Raw genomic sequence first — 27,952 nt, 5'->3', positions numbered from 1 at the left:
CGGGGAATGAATATGCAACTTTTAAATTCTTTCCACACCATGCTCGACTGGTTTGATTCCTGCTGCTATTTTTCTGGATGTCTGCAAAGTTTTTGGTTCTTTAACGCACGGAAATGTGCTTTTTAAGTTATCACACTATGGTGTAAGAGGACAGGGTCATGCTTAGTTGGATTCTTATTTGTTAGGTTGAACTATCTATGGATTCTCTTTTCCGTTCTTTGTGTGAAGTTTTGAGTTGGGTGTTCCTCAAGGCTTCAAGGCTCAAAGCTTTCATTTTTGATTTATGTTAATTACCTTATAGTGGCGGTTAAGAAATAGAAACGTAGAGTCTCTTGTCGGCTATGTCATCCTTAATTTCAGTGTTCAAATAGATTAACTGCCTTAACAGGATAAAGACGCCCTCGTCGCGTTGGCTGATGAACTTACTGTTACCACTGTAGTAGGAACGAAGTCTACAGTGCTTCCCAAACTACTGGACCTTTTTGAGAGTCATCCGCTGGTTCGATGCTAATTGTCTTTCCCCATGTCAAGTTTTCTAAATTTCTTCTCGTGTTTCTCTGGCTTGCCCTCATTTATCAGATATCCATCTGTCAAGGTATTCTCTTAGTAGACGTAAGGATTGGTATGTTCGATTTCTGGTTATTCTTGTCGATGAAAACCTTTCATTGAATTATCATATTGGACTAATTAAAATGAAGACCTCAAGGAGTCTTGGAATTTTCAGGAAACTAAAACATGTTTATCCTGGATCAGTTTTAAAATTTATGTTTCATTGCTTAGTTCAGTCCTACTTCTCTTGCTGTCCTACTATATGGATGTCAACTTTTTGTTCTTTTTTGAAATCTCTGTCAAAGTCATATGATACAGCAAGGAGCCTTATGCAGACACAAATTGTTCTAAAACTAACCCAACTAGCTTATTACTTGATTTACAATCACTTTACACTCTTTCGTGTGCGTCTTTCACTTTTCTTCAACGTCATGGAAATATTCGCGCAGCTCTACTAACTGCCCCATCTGTGTCATTGATTGGCCTACGCATCATCTTCGTAATTCAAGGAAGTATCGTTTGGAATACCCTAAATGAGTCAGCGCAAGAATGTCACTCGTTTGGTACTTTCAAATGAATTTTAAGACATTTTTTTAATATCCGGATGACTTATGATTAATAATTTTTATTTATCTTATTACTTTTTTTTATTATTAATGGGATGGACGATTCTGGGCCGGGTTAAAAAATTTTATTGTAAGGGATTTTTCACTTATACACAAGATATCTAGTGGCTTTTTTTTTGTATTTGTTTCATGTCTGGCCATAGAGCCTTACGGGGAAGACTATTTTGAATTGATTTTTCTTTTTGTTGTGAATTCATGAGTTGAATAAAGTGATTGATTGATAATTGTATCGCTAATCTTTAAGCCTACGCTCGCTTCGTCCCTTAACTGATCAAACTAATATCTCAAAGAAACTGCGGGGCAAGCGTCCCTTCATAATTCCAGGCACAAGCATAAATCCCACGTAACCAACAGCGCTACAGTGGAGTTGTGAGAAAAAAGCTATGGAAAGAGGAGTTGCAGGGCCAGAGGGTATCGGTACTTAATCTTGAAGGCTAAAATCATACTCTGGTTTGATCACCAGACTTATTAGTATTAATATTAGTTGGCCAGTTTTCGAAAAGATTGTAATTAGATGCTTCTTTCTGATACAGACTTTCTAAAAACTAATTTAAATTTTATATTTTGGTTCATTCGACAATGGAATTGTTTAAAGAATCGGGAAAGGATAAGGTTTAAGAATAAGAAAAGTTTTGACCAGTTTTCGAAAAGAACTTTGATTTATTTTCGAAAAGAACTTCGATTTATTTTCGAAAAGAACTTTGATTTTGATGGAGAATTTGGGGAGGAGCGATATTGATTTTCAGGGGGACCTAGGGGACAAATCATGATCATCGGGTTGAATTTTGGAGTAGCTTAATTTTCTTTCATGAAAAATCGGAAGTTTTCCGATGCCTAGTGAGCTCTGGGAAATAGGAGAGTGGCCTAGAGAGAGACAGAGAGAGAAAGAGAAAGAGTTAGCAGAGATATGAGTGACGAAGGGAAATTTTTAGCCGAGTATAGCAGTAGCGTTGTTGTATATTAAAAAGTGTTCCTGTGTTTCAAAACTATATGGCCTATATTTCTTTTTGTTCTTTAAATTTGGTTTTCATTATTCATACTGCTCAGAGTTTTTGTTTAGTCGTGGTTGGGTAAATTGTAAAGGGGAAAATGGTTTTTGCTTGATTTGAAACCTAGAAAGCTAATTTCTCTTCTAGAAACAAACTAGGGGATTGTATTTATTTTATTAGTGTTTCCTAATAGGTAGGTACTGATCTCAAAGGTTTATTTAGTCTGTAGTATTTCTAAACGCAAAGGGCATGGGTCCGAATAATATTTAATATAAAAGAATTGTGGACTGTTATTGTATAATGAGGATGCTGTTCTTGACTCTATTGTCCAAAGCGGCGGTGCCTATCTCCGTTTCATAGCACTCCAGCCAGGAGGTGCACTGGGGCTGAGGGGTAGTCACCGTGTGCTTTCGCACACCCTTCCTATTGAACTTCTCCAGATTTCCTCAGATACCCATTTACAGCTTTGTCGATCCGGGGTCTCCACTGACCCCCGTTCTCAACAAGATAACCAGTGATACCAGAACTTGAACACATATCCTTCCGGACAGACGCCTTTAAGTGTAACGTGCTAACCAGTATTGCAGACTATATGTGTTGAAATTTTCAGTGCAGCCAAAGGTTGTACCTTGACCTTTGTGAAAACAATTATATTGGATTAACATAGTTTAGTATGTTGCGCATTAACTTTATGAATAAAAGCTATCAATAATTATATAAACCTTTCATGCTTTAAGGTGATTGACCAGTTGCTAGGTAAGGGGAAAAGCCAAGCTCAAAGAAAACAGCAAAACCTTTATTTTGGGGTGAAGCATCGTCGCTACCTTTTGTCAAGACATACCCCCTCCCCTGCTCCCACCACCAACATCTTTAGTAAATATTTCAAATCGATATTTACAGTAATAAGCTTTAATCCTAAGCGGTAGTAATGGCAACAGTAGCAACGAGTAATTGCCACAGTGGAGTGAACATTTTATTTCTAAACGTTTCTATCTCTTAAAGTCCTTGACTCTGAGCCGAACTTAATTTTGTATTTCTCTCACATAGCATAACAATTTTCCAATAAACAATTAATATTCTCTTGTGCTTCATTACTGGATTTCTTTAATGAGCTTTTCTGTCAGAAGAGAAGAATGCTAAGGGTCCTTTGAGATATTTAATCAAGCTCTCAATATCGGTTTAGATGTATAGACAATAATAGTTCGATGTTTTGAACCTTGGTAGTTCCAATGTTACTATATTGGGTGACCTCAAATTTTGATGACTCGTACTACCTCTAAGAGTTGAGCTGTCTCAGGTCTGCTGAACTATGGAATATTTTTATCCATACATTGTAGGTGCATGATTTGGATATCGGATCCACAAGTGATGTTCCTGCTTTAGAGTTGAAGCCAATTTTGGACAAAACGTATTTGAAGCAACGACCTGATGTCTCCTGTGCTAAACTGGCTGGCATCAAACCTCCAGGGATAACAGGGAAATGGCCGGAAACATCAAATTTATTTTTTTCCTCTGAGTTCTGTGGAAAAGATTTCTTATGTGAGAAAATCGAGGTAATTTTTTATGAGTTCTAGAAAATGTTGACCTAATTGCTAGAAAAATTGTTGATAAATTTAAAAATTACTGTTTTGGTAACGATAAGACATAGCATATCTTGGCTGGTACAAATCGTTATATATTTTTTTCCGGATTATTAAATTAAGCTTTTGTCTGACGTTTTCATAGCCAGCGCAATAGCGCTGCATAAGTAAAGTGTGATGTGGGCACCATGTATTATTTCTTTATTTTTTGGTTTTAGACCAGGGCACTTTGTATCGAAGGAGTTGTCTTTGAAACTTCAAAAAAAGGTTCATTCGATTGGAAATCGAAAGGAGTAGTGCCATTTTTAATAATTGAAGGTGATTGGAGGGCAACTAACCCCCTCTCACGCTCACCACTTTCCCAAACACTTAAAATCAAAATTTTGAAATAGCTCCGTAATTGAAAGTTCCGGAAATTATGTTTTTGAGGATGACAACCCCCTCCCACAGCCCTCAGAGCAAGGGTTGTAAGTTATGCCCTTGGGGCATATAAGGTATATGCAGAACGGCTGATCGTATAAACTTGAACTTTTTGGATTGGTAATCAGAAGTTCTAGCACCCTTTTTAAGATTCAGAGTGATCGGAGGATGTATACCCTCCTCCCACCACACCCTGTATTTTCCTGAAATGAATCTGATAGGAATTTTGAAATGGCCATTTGTTGTAGAAATTTTGAAAGGAGCTCATTTTGTTGGAAATTGAAAAGTCTAGTGCCCTTTTTAATAGTCGAAAATGATGGGAGGTCAACTAACACCTCCTCCCACGCCCCCCCCTCCCCAAACATATCGAATCCAAATTTTAAGATAACCATTTTGTTCAACGTAATTGAAAGGCCCAGAAATTCTGTTTTTTAAGGTGACAACCCTTCCCCCCACAGCCGTCAGGGCAAGGATTGTAAGTTAAGCCCCAGGGGTATATAAAGTATATATTGAAACGGGGATCGTTTAAACTTCGGAGGGGGTTCATTGGATTGGTAATCAGAAGTTCTAGTGCCTTTTTTAAGATTCAGAGTGATTGGAGAGTGGATACACCATCCCCCCACGGAAACGCACACCTCGGATTTTCCCGAACAGGATGAAACTTTTAGGGAGCGTCTAGGAGTTTCAATTAAAGGAAAAACCTGTATGCCTGCAGGTTCTCAAAAGGGAATATAGGCAATATCATAGGCCGCACCACTCTACAATAGCTAGAAATATCATTGAAACTTTTAAAGGAGCTAATTCCATTCAAAAATAAAAATTCTGGTGCCCTTTTTAAGAGTAACAAGAGATTGGAGCCCCTCATTTTCCAACACATCCAGTCAAAATTTTGTGACAGCCATTTTATTCATTATAGTAGAATGGTCTAGCTACTATGTCTTTTGGGTTTTTTAGGCATGTCAATTCCTCACAATTGTGCAATTGGCCCATTATCCTTTAAAACTAAATGTTACTTTAAAATAAATCAGTAGGCATTGCGTTTATGGTTACCAATAAGACACCTCAGCAATATATCGAGAACGATCGGGGTACTAAGTTGAAACTTTTTGGAATACTACTATTACTACTTCTGCTCTTAGTATTTAAATAAATAAAGAGTGCAAGTGCATCTAGGTTGCCAAAGAGCATATATAAAATCTATTGGGAGTGGTATTAAGTTTTATTTTCAAGTCAACTTCTGAAGCTATAAAATTAAATTAAAAAATACTGTTTGAGTCAGGATTAAAAATTGTGAAAAAAAGTTTTTCCAACATACAAATTGCAACCCATACTATGGATTCTTTTATGAAAAAAAAAAAAAAAAACTGAGATAGCCATTTTGTTCGACTTAAGTGAAAGGCCCGGAAATTCTGTATATGAAGACACCCCCCCCCCAGCCCTCAGGGCAATGATTGTAAGTTATGCCCAGGGGGCATATAAGGTATATATAGAAAGGGTTATCGTATAAACTTCGGAAGGGGATCATTGGATTGGTAATCAGAAGTTATAGTGCCCTTTTTAAGGTTGAGAGGGATCGGAGGGTGGATTCCCCACCTCCCCCCCCACACACGCACCTCATATTTACCCGCAGTGCATCTGATAGAAATTTTGAGATGACCATTTGTTGTTGTATAAACTTCAAAAAGAGCTCATGCAATTGGAAATTGAAAGGGCTTGTGCCCTTTTTAGTAGTCGAAAGTGATTAGATGGCAACTAACCCCTGCTCCCACGCCCACCATTTCCCCAAAACACATCCAATCAAAATTTTAAGATAACCGTTTTGTTCAACGTGATTGAAAGTTCCGGAAAATTATGTCTTCGAAGATGACAGCCCCCTTCCACAGCCCTCAGGGCAAGGGTTGTAAGTTATGCCCTGGGTTTATATATGGTGTGTATAGAAAGGGTGATCGTATAAACTTTGAAGTGGGGCTCGTTGGGTTGGTAATCAGAAGTTCTAATGCCCCTTTTGAGATTAAGAGTGATCGGAGGGTGTATACCTCCCCCCCACACACACCTCTTATTTCCCAGAAATGTATCTGATAGGAATTTTTAGATGGCAAGTTGTCGTGCCATTTTTAAGAGCAACAAGAGATTGGTGGGCAAGCAGCCCTTCTCTCAAGCCCCTTCATTTTCCAAACGCATCCAGTCAAAATTGTAAGACAGTTTTTTGTTCATTATAGTAGAACGGTCCATTAACTATGTCTTTAGGTATATTAAGCATGTCAACCCCCACATTTATGCCATTGGCCCATTATACTTTAAAACTAAATGTTACTTTAAAATAAATCAAAGGCATTGCGTTTATGGTTGCCAATAAGACACCTCATCAATATATCGAGAACGACTGGGGGGTAATAAGTTGAAAATTTTGAGGATACTACCATTACTACTTCTGGTCTTACAATTTCAATTAACAAAAGAAAGTAAGTGTATGCAGGTTGTCAAAGAGCATAGATAAAAGCTTTTGGGAGCGATATTAAATTTTATTTTTCAGGTCAACTTCGGAAGCTATAAAATTAAATTAAAAACTACTGTTTCAGTCAGGATTGGAAATTGTTGAAAAAGTTTCTCCAACATACAAATAGCAACCCATACTATGGATTCTTTTAGAAAAAAAACTGAAAAGATATAAAATATTATTTTTCATGAAAAAGACTATGGCAATAAAAAACGAACAGAAATTAATTTCATAAACTTTTTCTACAAAACAAATTTTTCAAAAGAAAAGTAGAGCTCCATCAAGCCAAGACTCAGCAAAAATAAAGTAAAAAAATCTTCCAAGCGTAAAACAACCACAAATCAGTATCAATAAATAAATGAAACTCAAAACGAAAAGAAATTACAATAAATAGCCGAATCAAACTCAAAACGAGCAAAAATTAATATGAGTAGGGCTGGTAACCCCCATGTCTTCACAACACCGGAACACAATTTGTGCTTTACTGAAAACAAAATGTGTTTGAAATGTTTTCACTTTGCTTACTTTCATAAATAAAAAATTATCAAAATTTTAAGGAATAAATATCAGTATATGTCAATTAAACTGACAATCACCGGTCATTTGTTTGTTGTTATAGTTTTTATTTCAGTAAAGAGCTAATTTTGTTCTGGTCTTGATAGGCATGGGGGTTATTAGCCTTACTCATGTAAGCTCGTATTTGCTCGTTTTGAGTTTGATTTGGCTATTTATTGTAATGTCTGTTCATTTTGAATTTCGTTTATTTATTGATAGTGATTTTTTGGTAGTTTTACGCTTGGAAGATTTTTTAACTTTACTTTTGCTCAGTCTTGGCTTAATGGACCTCTACTCTTTTTTGAAAAAATCGTTTTATGGAAAACTTTTTTAAATTAATACTTGAAAAAATGGCTAAAAAATCTTCCCTTCCGAAGATGAATTTCGTGTATGCAAATTTTATTTCTAAATAATAAAAGATAAAATTTTTATTTTAATTTTTCTTGTTTTTAATTTTTACTGATGATGGCAGTTGGATACATAACCTGAAAAATCTTTTAGGATTGACTTTGGCCACTTCGTTTATTAAGTGTTGATTTTTGCATACCTTCTTGTTCGTGTATGATGGGAAGGTCATAGTACTATTTTCGAAAATTTATAACACAAGATTTTTCGAAATATAGACTTGTTTAACTTTAAAGAGTTCATTGATGGGCAAATTAATATACCAAAAGCCATAAGTATGAAATTAGGTTTCAATAAATGTTTCTTTCTCTTGTAGTCCTCTGAAGATAAGAATCTAAAAAGGCAACGTTTTCCAAATACATTTAGGAAAGGTTCTGACTAAACCCTGGTATCATTCAGGCTAAATCTATTAGGCCTGGATTAGATTTTTCATCCCCTATTCTATATCCTCCCTTTCCTGAGTATTTCATTTCGTCTAGTCTCCATGAAGTAGATTCAATTATCCGGTTAAAAAAAGAAAATAAAAAGTATTAGTAGAAATTCTTTGTACAGTTGGGATTTTTGGAATCCGAGGCCCACTGACTCTACCAGAATCGGGATGAATAGCTCTAAAAGTTTTGCACAACTAATATTTATATAGAAAATAATCCACATCCAATCACTGATTTGTGCTAAGTTGTCTAGTGTCCAGATTTTTATTAACATCTCCTCCCCCCCTCTCTCTCTCCCTCCCTATCTCCCTTCTACTCTCTTCTTTTGTTTGCACTCATTGGTTAACAACACTTAACGTCCTTTTTACTTTCATTTATGTCAGAAATCACTGGAGAGTACATGGGTTGTAAACTTGTTCCGGGAAGATCTTGAAGATGATGGCCCTCTATCCCCGCCTAAAGTTGTTTTGCGCAATTTGGCCAGACTACTTGTTGAAGAAGGTCTTGCTCTACCAAAGGAAAGGTATAACGACATATAATATAGAAAATGTTTAGAACAATAGTGATAATGTACAACATGTTCATTTATTTGAGCTTCATTACTTAGTTTAGTTAACATGGGAATGGTATATGTCCCTCTCTTATTTGATTTGCTTTTTTTGTACTGTGAGCTACTCTCTGGAGTAAAAAATGAAAAAGATCTTTTTTCTATTGGATAATTTTTTCTCTTGTCATATTGTCATTTCTTCCATTATCCTTTACTGCATTCCATATGTGTATGCTTCTACTCTTTATCCGCATATCGAATGCAATGTCCATTGTTGCATACTTAAAGAGCCCCCTTTCTATGTTGCAAAATCGATAGAACTAGTGAAACTTGAGGAGATTCACAAGAAATTGACAATCGAAAAGCCCTTGTTAGGCCGTTCAAAAGTGAATAGCTCTAAACTTTGTATTGCTTTTAATTGCAACTTGTTCAATACCCTAGTTTTTCATCCTAGTTTCGTTCGTTTTTGTGTCTTAAGTTTCGATAATACGTGGCTGCTAAAAGACGAGTGTTTTAGCTTTCGTCTTTTTCTATATGACTATGATTTTTGTACAACAATCTTTGATTAAAAAAGATATTTACTTCTATAAGTATTTTTTTTTCTACGAAGATAGAGTTTTTCCCCGTTTTTTTTTCAAACTGAAATAAATCGAAAAATGTTACCCCGATTCTATCACAATTGTGGGAGAAATACCTTAAGGACGGATATTACATTTTCCTTCCTGCTATTTTCCTGAATAAATGCAAAAAGCATACAAAATATTAAAGTTTTTTGTCTGTCTTTTTTTCAGAAATTTGGTATAAAGTCCATAAGCATGTCAAAGAGTAGACTACGATATCCTACACACAAGCGCATAGTGGGGGTCCCTTTAAAACTAGCCTGAAATCATTCCCCCCCCCCTACAATTTCCGGTAAGTTGGAAAGTCTAAGCTGAAAAATGTAGTTATTCATGTTTTCGATCGCCTTGGACTAGAACGAAAGTCTTCTAATTGGTCCTCCCCTCGGCTGGGATTCCTGCGTACCCGGATTCGGCAGTGAGTCACTATGCCTTGACTATGTATCTTATTTTAATATCACGCTCTTGATTCCTAGTCAGAGTCATAAATTTTAGAGTTGATTTTCCTTTGAATATGAGCTCCATGGTCACTATTAGACCACCACTAGATCACGAGTCGTATTCCCCTCCTAAGATTTGCCACATTTTCTGAGTAAGTTCAAAAGTTAGAATGTAACAAAAAGAAGGTAATACTGCTCATTAGGTGCCTGGTCATAAGGTTTCTTTTATTTTTCTTTGTCTTTTCTGAAATGGTATATATTTTAAATAGCATTTTGTTATTTTTATTGTAAATAACATTTCTTGAACTATTTATCCTATGGCCCTTTCAGCTTTCGAAGGCATACCGTACTCGTTGTAGATTCGAAAATATATGCTTTAATCATGAAGGAAGTAAATATTCTAAAGGGGAAAAATGATGTTTTACCTATCCTGCATTTGTATCCTCTTTAATCAAGTGTAATCTATAGATTATGTACCCCTCATGCTTCGGGCTGGACTATTTGATTTTGAATATGTTCGGCCAGTCAATAAAGATTTGCTGCTTGCATAGGGCAACCTAGACGAGCTCTAAATATTTATGAAACATTATTATATTTATATAGCATTTTTATGCTAGTTGCTCATAGAACCTTGGGATGGGGGGGGGGGGGGTCATTTGGAAATATAACCTTGGTTGTGTCATAACATACCCTTCATGGTGGTATTTAAGATGGTTCAAAAATTTCGAATGGGAATTCCTGTAAAATGCTGAATGTTCTAAAATGCTGAAGATTATAAGTGGAAAATGAAGAATATCTTGCCTAGAAATACGTAATCTATTGCTCTGCGTAAACTATTCTTATGCCACTTTAACGGTTGTAAATTTTTAATGAACGTCTTTACGACAAAAAAAAAGAGAAAGTATGTTTTGGAAAGTATACTAATCTAATATTTACTAGGCAAAACTTATCATTTTGTCTCTGGTGTGAAACGAAAAAGTATGCTTTTGAAAAACTACAACTTGGCAAGCACAAGGGAATCTTAATGGATTGAAAAAAAAAAAATAAGAAAAGAAAAGAGGACATAGGAAAGAATCCATCAGATATAAGTTTTGTTGGTGAGATTGTAATCAAGAGAAGTAATATTGGGCAAAACGAGAAAAGATATAGAAAAGTTAATTAAGAAAAACATTAAAATCCCCTATTTAAAAAAATTAATTAAAGAATAGGAAAAATGAAAAGAGTCAAAGCATGTATCCCTATATAAATAACTAGTTTTGTAAATAGATTAATGACATGGCTCTCAACGCTCAACTATGTGACAAATATGCTAATGAATTTATTAGATGCATGAATAAAGAGTGCTTTTTCACTTCCAACACTTAAAAAATTTAAGAACATAGTATAACAATGCTTGAGAGATAATTTAGCTATTAGTCTGGACTAGGGAACAAAAACGAACAATTTGAAAATTTTGCAGACTGGTTTTGACAGCGTAACACAACAAGACTAGTATGTGTCAGGTGAAACACGCTGGATTCAAAAATTTAAATACTTCATTGTCAACGATAAAATCCGGACATTAGCATTAGTATACTTAAGTCTTACCCAAAATTGTCCGTGTTTCATAATCGGTAGCACACCTCTGACTTTTTTTTTATACAAGTTTTGTATTTGGGATCAGTTAAATTGAGATATTGCTCCCACTCCAGTTTTTTTCAAGATTCAAAGTTTTAATTTTATACTTGACAAAAAAGGAATAATATGCACTATGACAGCCATCATTATGGTGAAGTCGATTTGACACCCAAATAAAATTTACTGGACTAATTACTTTTGAGTAACTATTTTTTAAATTGACTACTGTTGTTATACTATACGCTACAGTAAAACCAGCTGACTACCGCAAAAGAAGAAAATATAAGTAGCTTTTAATTAACTTTTGAGACCAAACTGTTCAAGTATGAGAGAGGACACAGGAAAAAACAGCCAGTGCAATTTTTTATTGGCTGTAAATTGTTTCATTTTCTCACTTCTTCCCGTTTAAAAAAAGGTTGCTCTGATGGTAAATCTCAAATGTTGGTACAATATCTATTGCAAGACCTCGAATGACACCATCAGTCATAAAGGCAAAAAATATGAATTGCCGTGGGGCCAGGCTAAGGTATCATGATAACTAGAATTAATTAAACGAAGTTACTGCAATCCAAATGAATTTTTGAATAACTTTGTGTGGATGTTCTAGTGCTAAAGTTGGGCTTTTTGACACGCATAATGAAAGTCGAGCATTGAAAAAGTGTGAATAATTGGAGTTAAAAATTGATGAAAAATGATTGAACAGCTTTTTTCTTCGATCAGCTTGAAGTCTCCAAGTCCCTGGTTCAAGAGTAAAAAATCGAAGAAAAATTTGGTTTGTCCGTCAACGAACCAACAAACTTCCTTTTTTCCTTTTTTTTTCATTGACTGGCGTTTCTAATCAGCCCAGACTAAGCGGAGTTGCTGGACTTCAAATATTTCAGGTCATCCCAGACGAAAAAACCAAAAAGTATGTCACGCCAAAATATTTTCTGTCACAGATCGGCTTGAAAATTACATCCAAAAGTTCCAGGCCCTAGTGGACCCCGATGCGGAAAAAAGTTGACACTACATTTGGCTGCATTTATTTCTAGTGTCAACCGACGGGACCACATTCTCTCCATCTTTGATCGACATGAATGAAACTTACATTGCGTTTTGACTGGAGCAAGGAAACCACAATAAAAGCACACTTTTTTTTGAAGGAGGCTATGTCGATGTGACGCCCAAAAACGAAATGAAAGAGAGCTGGTTTACTAAATACAATAAAGGTCATGTAAAAGAACCAAGCAATTATTACCAAGCATTGGTTACAAATAAACTAACATATTGGCTACATAGTAAATGTACACGGAAAGAAATAACTAAACTGCTTAAAAATACTTAAAATACTTAAAAATATTAAAAGATACTACTTAAAGAAAAAACAAATAATTGTTGCAAAACAATTCGTATAGTATAAATTATTACCACCATAGAAGAGCTTAAATTATGAAAATTTTATTTGTGAAAGTCTTCTTTCCATTCATCCCAAATTTATAGAATAAAAAGCATTACACAACTTTCACACAAAAATGGGGTTGATCAATCATTTTGACTGAATGATCAAAACTGTCTGAAACTTAAATTGCAATTCAACATTTTAGTTGAACTTCGTATATATTCCTTTGCTCATCATATAACTATATGAATTAATAAGAAAAAGGAATTAATCTCAGCCATTGTCCAAAGAAGAAAATAGCTTTCACAGGAAAGCATAGAGTCATATCAAAACCTAAAAGGAGCAAAAATTATTGACATTGATAATATCAAGTCAAACTTAAAACGAGCAGAAACTATTATAAATGAATGAACGAAACTTAAAACGAACAAGTATCTCAAATAACAGTGGGGCTATCCCCTCCTAGAACCCTCTAAAGATTAGATTGACATTTTTGCTTCCCAGAAAGTAACTTAATTGCACAATTTGTTTGATTTTTTGTAACTTCAACTACAAAATCATAATGTTAATGACGTTTAAAGAAAAGATAAAAGCAATTCCTGAAAACATTTACCCCTGCGGTTTCCTATTTAGTTCTGCTATTTTTATGGACGTTCTATTTGTCAACACCTTTCTTTTTTATTCGATTTTATGCAAAAATGTAGAAAATTGGTGTCTGAATAATACCTAAGCAAACATTGGTAATTTTGAAGCAATCTGGGCAATTTGCTGAAGTAATATTTTGAATTGACGAATCATAGTGATCCGTAAATTGTTTTTCTATGTTTGTCCATGTAATGTACTTAATTTAAGCATTTAAGCATTGATAGATATTTGTCGAATATCAGACTATTTTACGATTGAACGATTATTTAAAATAAAATAATATACGATACAAGAAAGAACTCCTTGGAGTTGGAGCTATTTTTTTTTTAACGATATAATAGAAAAAAGAAAAACTGGTTACCATATATTTGTTTTCAGTAAAGCTTAAATAACACTATCCTTTTGTAGATTTGAGGGGGCGATTGTTTAACCTTTGTTTCTAGTAATATAGTTTAAAGTTTGACTTCATTGTTCGTTTATTATTATTTTTTTATTTTTTACGGTTAGAGTTAATCAGTGTAATTTCTGCTTCATTTAAGTTCTAATGTCACTCTTTACTTTTTTGTGAAAAACTGTTTCTAAAGAACGCTTTCTATAATTAATTAGTGCAACAGCTGGGCTTTTCACACCTTATGAAAACTGGGATCTTACAAGAAATGTAAACATTTTTATTAAAGGTGTAGGTGTAAATTGGGTCAATGACTCCCTAAACCTTGAGTGCACATCTGCCCCATAAATGCCAAATTACTCTGGGAATGACGTTGTATCTGTAGCCCAAAGACAGGGGTTCTAATGTATTCAAATTAAATATTTCTCCAATATACATATTATTAGAAAGTATGGACATGGTCAACCTCGCAGGAACTAAAATCATACATGAATTATCCTTTAGCAGCGTGAGAACCCTTCCTGAGCTGTCCAGCCAAGGTGGCAACCAAAGGAATTAAGTCTTTTTTTTCGGGAGCGGGGACATTATTCTGAAGGCAGTAACGTGGCTAAAGGGGTGTAAATGCATGAACAAGTTTTTTCTATTCTGTTGGCTTGAAATTAAAGGGCAGAAAACACACAGCCAAAATAAAAAGATGGAAGATTGGATCAGCCTAGACCAAAAGGACTTGACGTTCTTAGAATATTTTCGATCTGTCCAGACAAAACAAAAGGTACTGGACTTGGAGTACTTTCGATTAGGAATATTAGATCAGCCTAGCCAGATCAAACTAACCAGCCAACTAGACCTAGAATATTAGATTAGCATAGACAAAAAGATTAACAACATTCAGAATATTCTCAGTTAGCTCAGAGCGAAAAGAATTAGCAGACTTGGGACTTGGTCTATTATTAGTCAGCTCAGATCAAAATGACTTATTGGCTCGGAAGATTTCTGATCTCACTAGACCTTAAGGAGTCATGGATTTGTTATATTTTCAATCAGCCGAGACCAAAAGAAGCTGTCGGACTCCAAATAGCTTTGAGATCGCGAAACCCACTCTGGTCTTTCTGACCCAGGCCAAAAGATGTTTTTGTCGGATTTTTCCTTTCCATCGATCATCTTGAAGCTTGCTTGGTATGTACTCTCGACTTAAGGGATCTCAAACTATTTGTTAATGAAACGTAAATTATGCGTCTGAAACTTGCAGGATATGTACCCTATAACAAAGGGACTCCAAAGCACAATTAATTTTTGCTAAATCGATGCTATTACATTGTATTCTTCTTTAATGCCCGATCGGCTAAGCATGTGACCTGGGCCCGTTCGATTTCAACACATACATTTTACCAAAAGGTTGGACGTGAACAGAAATTTCTTCTTTGTTTGTTTTAAGCCTACAAGTTATGTATCCTGGATCAAGAGGATCTCTAAACACAAGAAATTTCCAAATATGAAGATTTTAACTTTCAAATGCTAAGAAGCTTGAAATTGGACCCCTTTTGTAAATCAAAGATCAGCCGTTTAACTCCTATGATGTTACCATTCGGCAGAAAATTGAAAGAATATTAGATTGATGGAAGTTTGAAATTGCTAGCCGCATTGCTTCAAAATTAAAACGAATGGAATTGCAAAAAGTACAATTGCCTACCTTACAGCTAAAACTCAACAGTGTTGAGTGGTTGTGTGTGCTACCGAGGTCATTGGCTCAGTTTGGTTCTCCATTCTTACAGACTGAAAATATTTGCGTGATTCCGGTTCAAACCAGGTGTTACGTGTTTGTCTAACTGCTAGAAATCTTGTGGGGGGGAGGGGAGGGGGTGGATTTGAAGAGCCACGGATGGCTTAGTGATCTCAGTCATGCAGATTAGAAAATCGTTCCTTGATTCTAGTCAAAACAAGTTTCAACCTGCTCACCTTTCTGTTTAAAACGCAGCGTTAGTACTGGGGGGTCAGAAGCACTGACTAAGTTCTTTTTCAATCAAAAACATTTGAAATTTGGGGCGATTCGAGTTAAAATAGGATGCAACTTGAAAACGGTTCTGGTGCCCACCGAGTCATTTCACAACTTGAAATTAGCTTTTTTCTGCGCAGGGTCGGGATTTGCGTCTCCAAAATTTCAGCTTGGAATTGAATCGGCTGAAAGTTCACAGTGTTTTGGAAGCCTTTGATGGTATTATTCCAAAACCAGACATATAGCTGAGGAATCAGAAGCGGTTTTCTTCAGCCTTTTAAGTTTCATTTATTCATTCCCAGCAATGTCTCTTATTTTACCAAATAAATTCTAAAAGTAACCAAGTAAAAGTAATTTTTCATGCACGAAGCTTTGTTAATTTTATGAAAATTAGAACATGTCAGATGTCTTGTTTTAGGGGGGGTAGGGTGTAGTAATATGACACGCTGTCTTGTCAAAATCTGACTGGAGTACCAGTGTAAATAAAGGCGAAAATTCACTTACTACTTGATTAGAACTGTGTGACATAACAACATGGTTAAGACATATCCAAGCCATTTAACTCTTGTATAGTTCCTTTGTTTTAAAAAACTTCATATCTCCCTCCCATCCTTGGAAAAACATCCAAATCCGTGCTTGAACTGTCCTTTTCCCTGTAAGTGAATTTCAATAATGTCCTTTATTGTGATGTTAAATTTGGTTCTTCAACTTTTACACTTGATTCTATTGACAATTGACATAGAAACAAAATATTACATGATTGACATCTTAAACTAAGTAAAATATTTCATATCCCTTTTCCAATTGCTGAGGATCTGGAAGATGCGGCTAGACGGCATAATAGTAAAATATTATACTGGCATGTTAATAAATTGAAAGGGAGTAGCCAATCCGGAATAGTCCCAGTTAAAGATAGAAATGGGGCCACAATAAGTGATAAGGAAAAAGTTAAAGAAAGATGGGTGGAACATTTTGAGAATGTGCTAAACCGAGATACAGTTGTAGGAAAAGATATACATGAAAATGAAAAAGTGTGTGATACCTTGGATGTGAAGGAAGATTTGTTTAGTGAGGAAGAATTAGCGACAGTACTAAAAGGATTAAAAAATAATAAGGCCCCAGGTGCTAATAGTATGATTAATGAGTTTCTTAAATATGGTGGCTCTGAGGTTAGGAATAAGCTACTGAAGATTATGAACATGATGTTTGAAAAAGGGGGAGTACCCAATGATTTTAGGAAAACCTTAATTAAACCACTGTATAAGAAAGGTGACAAGAGTGAGTGTCGTAATTATCGAGGCATTAGTCTGGTCTCTGTAGATAGCAAATTACTGAGTAATATGATACTTTTTAGACTGAGACATGCTGTAGACAAAGTTTTAAGGGAAGAACAATGCGTTTTTAGAAAAGGTAGAGGATGTGTCGACCATGTTTTAACTCTTAGGTTAATAATTGAGAAGTCACTTCGTTGTCAAACACCTTTGGTCCTCAGTTTTATCGATTATGAGCAAACTTTCGATTCTGTTGATAGAACAGCGTTAACAAAGGTCTTGTCATTATATGGTATACCTGAAAAATACATTAAAGTGATTTGCGCTATGTACGAGAATAATACTGCTGCCGTTAAGGTAGGAAATGAGGTTAGCAACTGGTTTTGTATTAAATCAGGAGTTAAGCAGGGTTGTGTTCTATCCCCCTTTATATGGATCATTTTGATGGACTTCGTCTTAAGGAGCACAGGGAAGGCAATTGGAGACCATGGAATCAAATGGGGAGGAAGAACGCTCCTGGACTTAGATTATGCTGATGATTTAAGCATATTAGATGAAAGTTTGAGCAAAATGAATGAATTTTTAGAGCTTTTACGAGTTCAGGGTGCTAAAATAGGCTTGAAAATTAATGTTAAGAAGACTAAGTCACTAAGGCTAGAAATAAGTGAAGATGAACAGGTGACATTAGGTAACGAAAAGATTGATCAGGTTGGGAGCTTTAATTACCTTGGTAGTATTATTAGTAAAGATGGTGGGAGCAGTGGAGATGTTAAAAGTAGAATAGCTAAGGCCCAGGGTGTTTTTTTCACAGTTAAAAAAAGTTTGGAAGAATAGATAGATAAGTCTGCAAACCAAGATTAGAGTATTGGAAGCTACAGTGATGACAGTGGTCAAATATGGCTCCGAAGCATGGGCACTCCGAAAAGCAGATGAAAATTTACTAGATATTTTCCAGAGAAATTGCCTACGGATTGTTCTGGGTACCCGGCTGACTGACCGTATTTCAAACAGTAGGTTGTACGAAAAGTGTGGTTCAATCTCGCTTTCTGGGGCTATAATGAAAGAAAGGTTGAGATGGCTAGGTCACGTTCTACGGATGAAGGATGACAGATTACCGAAGATTGTCCTTTTTGGCCAACCGTCTGCGGCTACACGGAAAGCAGGTCGTCCTTGTCTGGGTTGGGAGGATGTCATAAATAAAGATTTAAAGGAAATGGGAACTTCCTGGGAGGGTGTAAAGAGGGAGGCTTTAAATAGATTAGGTTGGAGGAGGAGTGTGCGTAGCTATGTTGGCCTCAGGCGGCTTGGTGCTGCAGTGAGTTATTATAAGTAGTAGTAGTAGTAGTGATGGAGATTGCACTATAGGTGGAAACGAAATTCAAAACAAGACGTTAAAAACACCATTTAATTTATTTGAAAATCTGTCTAAGAAAATATCTGTCTACAAAGCGACGAAGTAATAAATGAAACAAAACAAACGTAATGAAAAAAATATTTACTTAAACAAAGCAGCGAGAATAACATGTATGTGTAATTGAATGCAAGAAAAAGTAACAAACAAAAAAAATTGACAGCTCAATTATATTTGTTACAAGAACACTAAACAAGGGTGACTTTTTTTCTCACAAGTCAAAATGTAAGCAAACGAAACAATTTATTCTCGATTGTCTCACCAGTATAGCTCTAATTTCGTAGTTAAACTGTAAAAAAAAAGAATAAAAAAAACTGGAGATGGCCTCGAATCTGGAATGGCTCAGTATCCTTGGATTTGACGGCTTTCGTCAGCAATAACTATGCAAAAGAACAGAGCAACTGGCGAAGGCTCTTGACTCATTAGACGGCAAATCCATTTATATTGTTTGCAAATTGCAATGGTGGACTTTGAATTGACTGGTAACCAGCGTGAGGACAAATTGATCCGCTATCTCGATTTGTCAAAATTCTTTTGTTATATGACGCTACAACTGCTGTTCAAAGAACTGCTGAATTAAAAAGAAAAAATAAGAATAAAAAAAAAAGGTTTTTGATGCTAGTTGCAAGGTGCAAAATAACACACGGCCGATTGAAAAAAAAAATATTATGAAAACAAAAAAGAAGAATAAAAGCATATATGCTAAAAAAACGTAATTAGCCTGTTGGGAAAGAAACAATTCTACTGAGTCTAATGCCACAACTCTAACAAACAGACTACAAGCCCTTGTAGCAAAACAAATAACAGATTTAAAACTTTGCTCCAGAGTGTAGTAGTTATTGTATTTGCTCCCTAGTTCATATGGGGTAAAAAAAAGAGACGTCCTCGGAAAAGGGTGGGAAGAGGTCATGAGAATTTACTCAAAGAAAATATGGGGTCCTTGAGAGAGAGTAATGCTTTGAAGAGATTGGGATGGGGGGGGGGGGTACCTAACTGTCATGGCCTAGATCTCTTGGTGCTGCGTTGGATTATCAATATTAGTATTAGTAGTAGTGGACATGTATGCTTTTGTTTTAACATAAAAGTTATCGTGTCTATAATTCTGACTAATATAGATACGCTTATCACTTATATAGATTTTACATTTCCCCCAATCATTCGAACAGGAACGAAAATTCCGTACCTTACTTTGATTTTCTGGCCCGTATTGATAGGTAGTTCTCGCAAAGCTAGATCCAAATTTTAATGTGTTAAGTGGCAAATTGCGTATGAGCAATATTGTCTTTGAAGCTTACTTTTCATTATGGTCAATATTTGAAAATCATTGACTTCAGTTAATCGTAGTTAGGTTTTCTGGTCTCTACAGGCTCACATAATTCTGGAAAATATGCTTCGAAAAAACAAATATGGCCCATAACCTTCATTCCAAAAGTAAAGAAAAAACTTTCTTTTTTTAATGGTTTGAACTTGGGGCCTTCCACTTACCCTACTTTATGTGTTCGTTATATTGCGGCCTTAGATAAACAGTGACCCGATAGCAGGCTTTCCTAAACTAGAAATTCTTCATTTGTGATATCTCTTGCAGCTTCCCAGATGACCACCCTAGATCACATTGCAAGAGATTAGGCAGTGCAGCGAGAAAACAATTGCATATAATCTTGACTCATTGAAAGTTTGGGCGCCTCCAGATATCTGCTCAGTAATGAACTGAAGCTTAAATCAGGGACCAGTTTTTAAACACCTTGTATTTGCAGTTGCTGTGTATTTTTACTTAATGACGTGGATGAGTAATAAATGAGCTGATTCAGCTCAGCACCTGTATCGTAGAAGCTCATTCGGATGATCACAGCGTATTATTCAAAGAATTTTGTGCTTTTAAAACAAAACAGTTTTGTAACTTTTTTCAAAAACAAATCCGTGATAATTAAAAGTAAGGCTTACATAAAGCCAGTATTTTCTCTTTAAAATGATTAATTGGGAAATTATCGTGTTTGATCAAATTAATCTCCTTGATCTTTACAATTAATAATTTTGAACGGAAATTGGGGGTTAGAATTAGCCCCAACTGTCAACCACAGTTTAAAAATAAAACATATATTTTATCACAAAAAATTCAGTTTCATGGCACATTTATTGTCTTTCTTAATCAGTTCTATATATATATATATATATATATATATATATATATATATATATATATATATATATATATGTATGTATATATATATATATAGCGTTTCTTTACAGTAGTGAAAATGAGCAGCTTTTGGATAAAGAAGTAAACACACTGGAAGAACCAGAGACAGAAAGTCAACAAGAAGTTCCCACCTTCCTGGCCCTAGAAAAGCCACTCAATGCTAATTGGCAACCACATTTGCCTTTTAGAAACAAGGAATTCATAGGAAGGGTGACTTGGGTTAATATGAACTGTGAGGTTTCTATTCAAGATATTGAAGCTGGTAAGTTAAAGGTGGACATATTGTCTTGCTAAGCATAAAAGATATATCTTTTACCAGAGTAAGAGTCTTACGCTGGTTGGAATAGGGAATAGGTGTTATCAGGTGTGCTGGCCTGGGGTTTCTTAGCAAGGAAACGAACCTGTAACATTATATCTTCGGTAATGAGAAAGTTGGCAAAATGGTCATTACTTCTCAAAGTTACCCTAAAGTATTACCCATAACTTTTTTGTAGAACGTGTTTAGCCGTACAACATGTTTAGCTCTAATTCCGTGGTCAATAGTATAATGTCAATAGCGAAATTATGAATTAATGTCGCAGTTGAATTAGTGGTGGAATAATATGAATTAATGTAAATGTTTTAATTTCATCCCAAATTATAAAGCCCTATTTTGTCGTCTGAATTTAGAACAAAACAGTGTGAATATCAGCCAATAATTGCACGAGAAAGTAGGTCAATAAATCAAGAGAAAACTTGTTTTTTCTATTAGCCAGTTTACCTACCGTTCAGGCTGTTAAGTCCGAAAGAAAAAAAAAGTTATAAAGATTATTGCTCGCGAAGCCCCATCACTTACCATTTTTTCTTGAAACATTCTGTACGGGGCTGAGGAGACCTTTGAGTAAGCAATTCTGAACAAATAGGCAAATTGAAAGTATTTCACTTAAAACATGATTATTATTATCATGTTTGGAAAACCCGTCTTCGTGCCAAAAGAAAATGACAGAGCACTACAAAAAAAGTAAGCAAAAGAACTAAACACAACTGTGACAATGTAAATAGTGTAGAAGAAGTTGGTTCCAGACTTACTTACTTAGACTTAGGTCCTCCCACGCCTGAGGGCGCATAAGGCAGCGAAGTGATTCACCACGACAAACTGTCCTGAGCCCTCGACCAAAGCTCCTCCATCGAAGACCTTGCCAGTTTCGCTTCTTTCTCTAACATCCTGCCAATGGTCATTTTGGGTCTCCCTAACTTGCTGTTTCTTGATTAATCAGTTTTACGGTGGCGGGTTACTAGCCCTCCGACCAACCCTCCTTCTTTTTCCAGGCGTGGGACTAAATAAAGTCATTAAAATAAAGCCAAGAGTTTAGGGACATTTATCAACTTTTGTAGGGATATTTTTGAAAAGGAGATGATTTGAATTTTATTTCGCGTTTATTAAAAATATATTATGATACATATCAACTCAGTCCAAATTTGCCATTTACATAATTTTTACGGGAGAGTGGGATAACAATCACATTAATACAAATGTGATTGTGGCGAAAGTTTATGGCCGTTAGTTGTTGGTAGGAATAATCAGGTGTGGGGTTTTTGAGACCCTGTGAATAATTAGGTCTCTTTCAGTGATTATTTTATTTGTAAATTCTTCATATTCTAGCGGATGAAAAATTGGAAATGCTAACCCGTCTAATTTCGCTTGCTCAACGTGGTACTGAAGAAGAGGTAATAAATAAGGAATTTCAAACTGGTGCTCCCTGCTTTGCTCGTTATAATCTTGACAACAAGTGGTACAGAGCTCAAATTACTGGGGTAATTAATCACTTTTTTATTCATTGTGGTTACGTTTAAGATCATTTAATTAATTAATCTTAGCAAATTCAGAAGATTTGTTGTAATTCTACTCTTAATGAAGCGCACCAGAAGGGCAGTTGAACCCTCAGCAACGCTTTTTCTTTTGTATAGAACGAGTATCAAACTTAAAACCTTGTATGCCTTATTCCATTTTTAGATTTTTTCCCTCGATTCTAGCTCTGCCTTGACGAGTTAATTCTGTTTATTTTCATTTGTCTTGCAATACCTCACATAATCGTCTAGCCTGTATATTTTATATGATAGTTCACATCACCTCTTCTTCCCCCTTGATGGTAAGCTGTTGTAACTCTGGGGCTTTAAGTAACATAAACATTAAGGGCTATATCTGCCGAAATAAAGCCATTTTATCCATCCAGAAATGGATTTGAAAATGTAGAAGCATCTATATAAGCCTGACGATAAGTAAGAAAAAGAAAAAGTACAAAAACGCTATCCGTATATGATGGTATTCTGGTATACAAGGTCAGGCTATGCCTAGGAGACAAAGTAAATATATCGTTCAATATTAGTATAGGATGCAAGTCTTTGATCTTTAATTAAAGAAGAAAAACAAGATTTTTTTACTGCAAGTAAGGAGCGACATTAAAACTTAAAACGAACAGAAATTATACCGTATGTGAAAGGGGTTGTTCCCTCCTCAATGCCTTGCTCTTTACGCTAAAGTTTGACTCTTTTTCACAACTCTACTTTTTAAAGCAATAAAAAAAAAACAATTTCGTCACTTAAAAAGACTAGAAATTTTAATTTCCGTTAGAATGAGCCCACTCGCGACATTCTAGGACTAATGGGTCGATACGATCATCCCTGGAAAAAAAAACAAAAACAAAACAAATAAACACGCACCCGTGACCTGTCTTCTGGTAAAAAATACAAAATTCCACTTTTTTGCAGATAGGAGCTAGAAACCTCTACAGTAGGGTTCTCTGATACGCTGAATTTGATGGTGTGATTTGCATTAAGATTCAATTGCTTCTAGGGGGTGTTTCCCCCTATTTTCTAAAATAAGGCAAATTTTTTCAGGCTCGTAACTTTTGATGGGTATGACTAAACTTGATGGAATTTATATATTTAAAATCAACATAAAAATGCTATTCTTTTGATGTAACTATTGGTACCAGACTTCTATTTTTTAGAGTTTCGGTTACTATTGAGTTGGGTCGCTCCTTACTACAGTTCGTTACCACGAACTGTTTAATAATAAGAGGTGCTCATATTGTGTTGCTCAATTAGGAAAGATCCCTCAGAATTATAGGTGGGGTTTCAGTGGTTCTTGACTTGTTTCGTAAATAAATTTATTTTGGTTAAAATTTTCATTTAGATTGCTCCTTTATTGGAAAAAAGTATGCTTTTTATTCGGTTATAGTGTTTACATAAGCAGGGTTTCAGCTTTATCTTAAAATATGCGTCCTTTTTAAACGATTTTAAATAATATCGAATAACAAGCCTTTTTACCTCAAGATCCATATTTTTCACATATTTTTAGGTTTATAAAATCGCCAGTGTTTGGTGTTCATTTAAATACAATGACGTTGTTGTGTACAAGGACGCAATGGTATCAGCACTGTGCTGGTTATCATCATCTGTTTAATGGAAACCCATATGGATGAATGCTAGCTCTTTGAGATTGAATCAGGAACAACTAAAATCCTCGCGCTGGGATTATCAAGTTAGCCGTAGCGCTTTTTTGAATTATATGATCAATGTGTCAAGACCTCCCTATTTCTTCCGCATTGAACAGGACTTAGTTATCTCAGGTTTACTGCTTCTATCCCTGTCTTTGGGCATGATACGGATTATTTGTTGCTGACGGTTAAGAATCATCTTAACCGTCAGTAACAAGCAATCCGTAAAATCTTAAAATCAAGAAAAATCAAGTTATCCGTAGGGATTTTTTGAATTATATCGTCGATGTGCCTAGACCTCTCTATTTTGTCCGCATTGAACAGTAGATGGTTATCTCTGGTTCATCGCTTTCTGTACGAATTACTTGTTGCCTACGGTTAAGAATCATTTTAACCGTCAGCAACAAGCAATTAAAATCAACAAAATTAAGTTACCCGTCGCAATTTATTGAATTATATCGTCGATGTGCCTAGACCTCCCTATTATTTCCACATTGAACAGGACTTGGTTATCTCTGGTCCATCGCTTTTGTCCCTGTATTTGGGTATCATACGAATTACATGTTACTAACGGTTAAGAATCATCTCAACTGTTTCTTCCTTGATAGGCTTTATAATGCTATCTTAACCTTTTACCTCTTAGCGCTGGCTCCCATCGGGACAGTTTCACGAAAATGAACAAAAAGGCCATATAAAGCGGACTCTACAGATCCGTGAAGTTTCTTTTGCCAGAAAATCCAAAAAAAGTACCATATTACATACCCCTTCCCAGCTGTCAAATGGATAACTATAATACCTATCACTGTTAGTTTCTTTTTATATTAATTTGACATTTATTGGCATCGTGGGGGGTGCATCCAGGGCTGCCATTGGTGAATTGAAGAATTACTTAACACATCTTCCAAAAATCATTAGACCAGTGAATAACCCTTTAAAAATGTACAATTTCTGTTTTTGACAAAACCACCATGCTAATTTGAGGACATTTGAACGGTCTATTATTTAACAAATTGCAGGACAAATATTCAGCAGACAGAATACAAAATCACACGTTAATTATTTTTCTCTTTTAATTGATATAAAATATCCCATCGTCCTTAGGCTGGGTAGAAGGAGGATTTTGGGTTTATTTTAGAGACTTCTCCTATGTTTCTCAACAACCGATACTTTGACACGATACCATTTCTTCATTAAGGCTCAATTAGAAAAATCGGAAATAGAAAAGAAGATAGGAAACATAAACAGACAAATTAAAGGAAATAATTATTATTTTTTGAAAAGGATTTGTAAAGCTATGGAGATATCAGTGACCCAGGCCAGAAGACCGCTTTAGCTTGCATGCGTGTGTCGTATGCAGTTTCTTTCAAATCTGTAGTTTCTTCCAAATATAGCTTCCAAATCTATGATTTCTTCAAATCTGCCTACTAGATTTTTCTTAATAGTAAACCTTTTCTTTTTTCGAGTTACGAACAGACTGCAATCCTCGTAGAATTATAATTTATTTCTCTACACACTTTCAAGTTCAAAATTATAATTTATTTGTTTACTTGACTTTACAGAAAGCTGATGATGGAAGAGGCTACTATGTTGTGTTTGTTGATTTTGGCAATGAAGAAATAACGCCTGTGTCCAACCTTCGAGAAGGTATTATACTCGATGAGATACCAATGCAGTGTACTCCATGTTCTTTGTATAACATTGCACCCGTAAGTTTTTTTTTTCTATGTCAAGATTTACAGTGCTATCAATTGCCCCTTGATTAAGTATTCAAGATTTTTCTCATTCAAAATGGCCATTATTCCTTTTAAAAAATACGTTTTAGAAATTTCGACGAGTTTGCTCTATTAGGCACATGGCAACCGATTGTTAAACGAAACCAGCTCTTTAGTATTGCTTGCTGAAGATCGCTCATAAGAACAGCATCCCATAAATGTTTTAATCAAGTTCATTAAGATCAAGGTGTGTAAAACGTTTGTCGTTCTTTATCTTAAGTACGTAGACATTGTAATGATTTTCTTTTTTAATCATTTAATTACAAGTATGAATATTGAATATAAACCATGGAATCCTGCAACCAATTGAATATGAGAGTAGAATCTTGCACCAGCATGAGAAGATTGACCGGGCTTGCGAAAACCTCTTACCTCAGCAGTGAACAGCTGTTGACTGATCGCAGCTTTTCTTGTGAGGGATCCTGATAAAGTTGCAGACACGAACCAGCAGGTCATAGCTGACTTTCAAAAATCACATTTTAAAGCAAATCCAGATATTACTTAGGGGCCATTGGCGGAACTTTCATTGTAAGATAGTCATGATAACAAAGCAAAAGACTCATAAGTTTAGTTTAGTTCACAAGTTTATCTAGGAGTGAGAAAAATGGTTTCGAATGTGTTAAAGGACGTAGAGAAGCAGTGATTCACCAAATATGACTGAAAAGCAAAGACGTCTCTGCAACCAAGCTCTTGTGGCCTTCCTCTTAATACTGGTAAAGAATGAAGAATGTTCAAGAGGGTCTATTATCAAAAACTTCTCGTTTTGAGTTAATGGGAAAGTTTGTCTTTTCAAAATTGAATGTCAAAGTTTCTGTGGAAGTCTCAATTTTATAAGCCTTTGTGACACCAGTAAAGAAGTTTTTGTAACTTGTTGTGACACACGCATAAATTATTCCAAGTACGTAATATGTAGCTAGCCGAGCGTTGAGTTGGCCAAATTGTCTGGTCCCAAGTTCCAAGCTTAGAATTTTCTTTAAATAGTTCTGCCCTGAGCTAGCTGGTTCTTATCATGCCTGCTCCAGCTCTACTTTCTCTCTAAATCCTATCTGGGAACTAGTTTTTGAAAACACTCTTTTCCATAAAATTAGAGGGCAAATTCAAAAATTGAAGCGAGCTTAAATTAACTTACATAACACATCCAACCTAAGACGAGCAGAATTTATTATGAATTAAAATATCAAAACTAAAACGAAAACAAAAATACAGTGAACAATGAAGCAAAACTAAACGAATATAAATTACCACAGATGTCTGTTATGCCAGCACTACCACAACCACCCCCTCCTCCACCCTTCCCAAGTTCCTTTAACGGTAGAGAGTGATTTTTACCCTTTTTTTTCAATAAAAAAAAAGAGTCAAAATACTGCTCATGCTTAGCAGACTTCACAGACCAAATATTTTTTTTATAATTTATATTAAGAGAATTAGTTTCGTGTTACTATTTCCATTAGACGTTGATTTTTACAAAAGTCTTTTTTTTGTTTAAATCCATTACTTTTAAATGTATACTTGCTATGATAGCTGAAAAAAATAAAAATCAAATCTCCTCTCAAAATATTTGTAATATGCGTCATTTATTGAGTTCTGTATTGCATAATAAAATTGAAATTTGAGCAAAGCTACCATGAACTTAACCCCCCCCCCTCTCCATGAAAAATCCTTAAGGTCGCAGTTTCAGTCCTACTTTAATGAAAATAAGATAGAAAAAGACTTAAATTTTGGAACAGATTTCCAGGAGAAAAATATTCCGTATAAGAACCGCTGTTTGCTTCCTTTTAAATCTATTCCTTTTGCGTTTACGGAAAGATCAGTTGGCCCAACAAAACTCAATTTTTATTAACCATTTAGTTTTCAGTAAAGTGCCAGTAACACTCCAACTGTTATGGGGTTTGAGGGGACGGCAACCCACACTTCTTTGTGGTATTTTTTCATTTTTATTTAATCCATTGTTCATTGTATTTTCTGTTCATTTTAGGTTACATTTCCCGGTTCATGACAGTTTCGGTCTGTTTAAGTTTGATATGGTATATAAGCTAATTACAGGGCTCCAAAGCCCTTGCAACTATATAGATGAAAAAGAATCTTCACAAATCTGATTCGACAAGGCATAGCTGGACAATCGTTCTTCCAAGATTTATTCAAAAA

The 27,952-nt window shown here is 35.3% G+C and overlaps 1 protein-coding gene across 3 annotated transcripts in view; it reads left to right on the top strand.

Annotated features, from left to right (window-relative positions):
* Window positions 1–27,952, top strand: part of LOC136030231 (uncharacterized) — a 177,828-nt gene that overhangs the window by 118,820 nt on the left and 31,056 nt on the right. For all 3 annotated transcript variants that reach the window (XM_065709048.1, XM_065709047.1, XM_065709049.1), the window contains exons 21-25: window positions 3,502–3,717; window positions 8,436–8,575; window positions 20,607–20,818; window positions 22,199–22,350; window positions 25,595–25,741. In XM_065709048.1, coding sequence (XP_065565120.1) covers window positions 3,502–3,717; window positions 8,436–8,575; window positions 20,607–20,818; window positions 22,199–22,350; window positions 25,595–25,741 — 867 coding nt within the window. The remainder of the gene's footprint in view (window positions 1–3,501; window positions 3,718–8,435; window positions 8,576–20,606; window positions 20,819–22,198; window positions 22,351–25,594; window positions 25,742–27,952) is intronic.

The sequence above is a fragment of the Artemia franciscana genome, chromosome 8 (genome assembly GCF_032884065.1).
Source record: "Artemia franciscana chromosome 8, ASM3288406v1, whole genome shotgun sequence".
In the NCBI taxonomy this organism is placed as follows: Eukaryota; Metazoa; Arthropoda; class Branchiopoda; order Anostraca; family Artemiidae; genus Artemia; species Artemia franciscana.
This window is presented reverse-complemented; position numbering and strand designations above follow the sequence as displayed.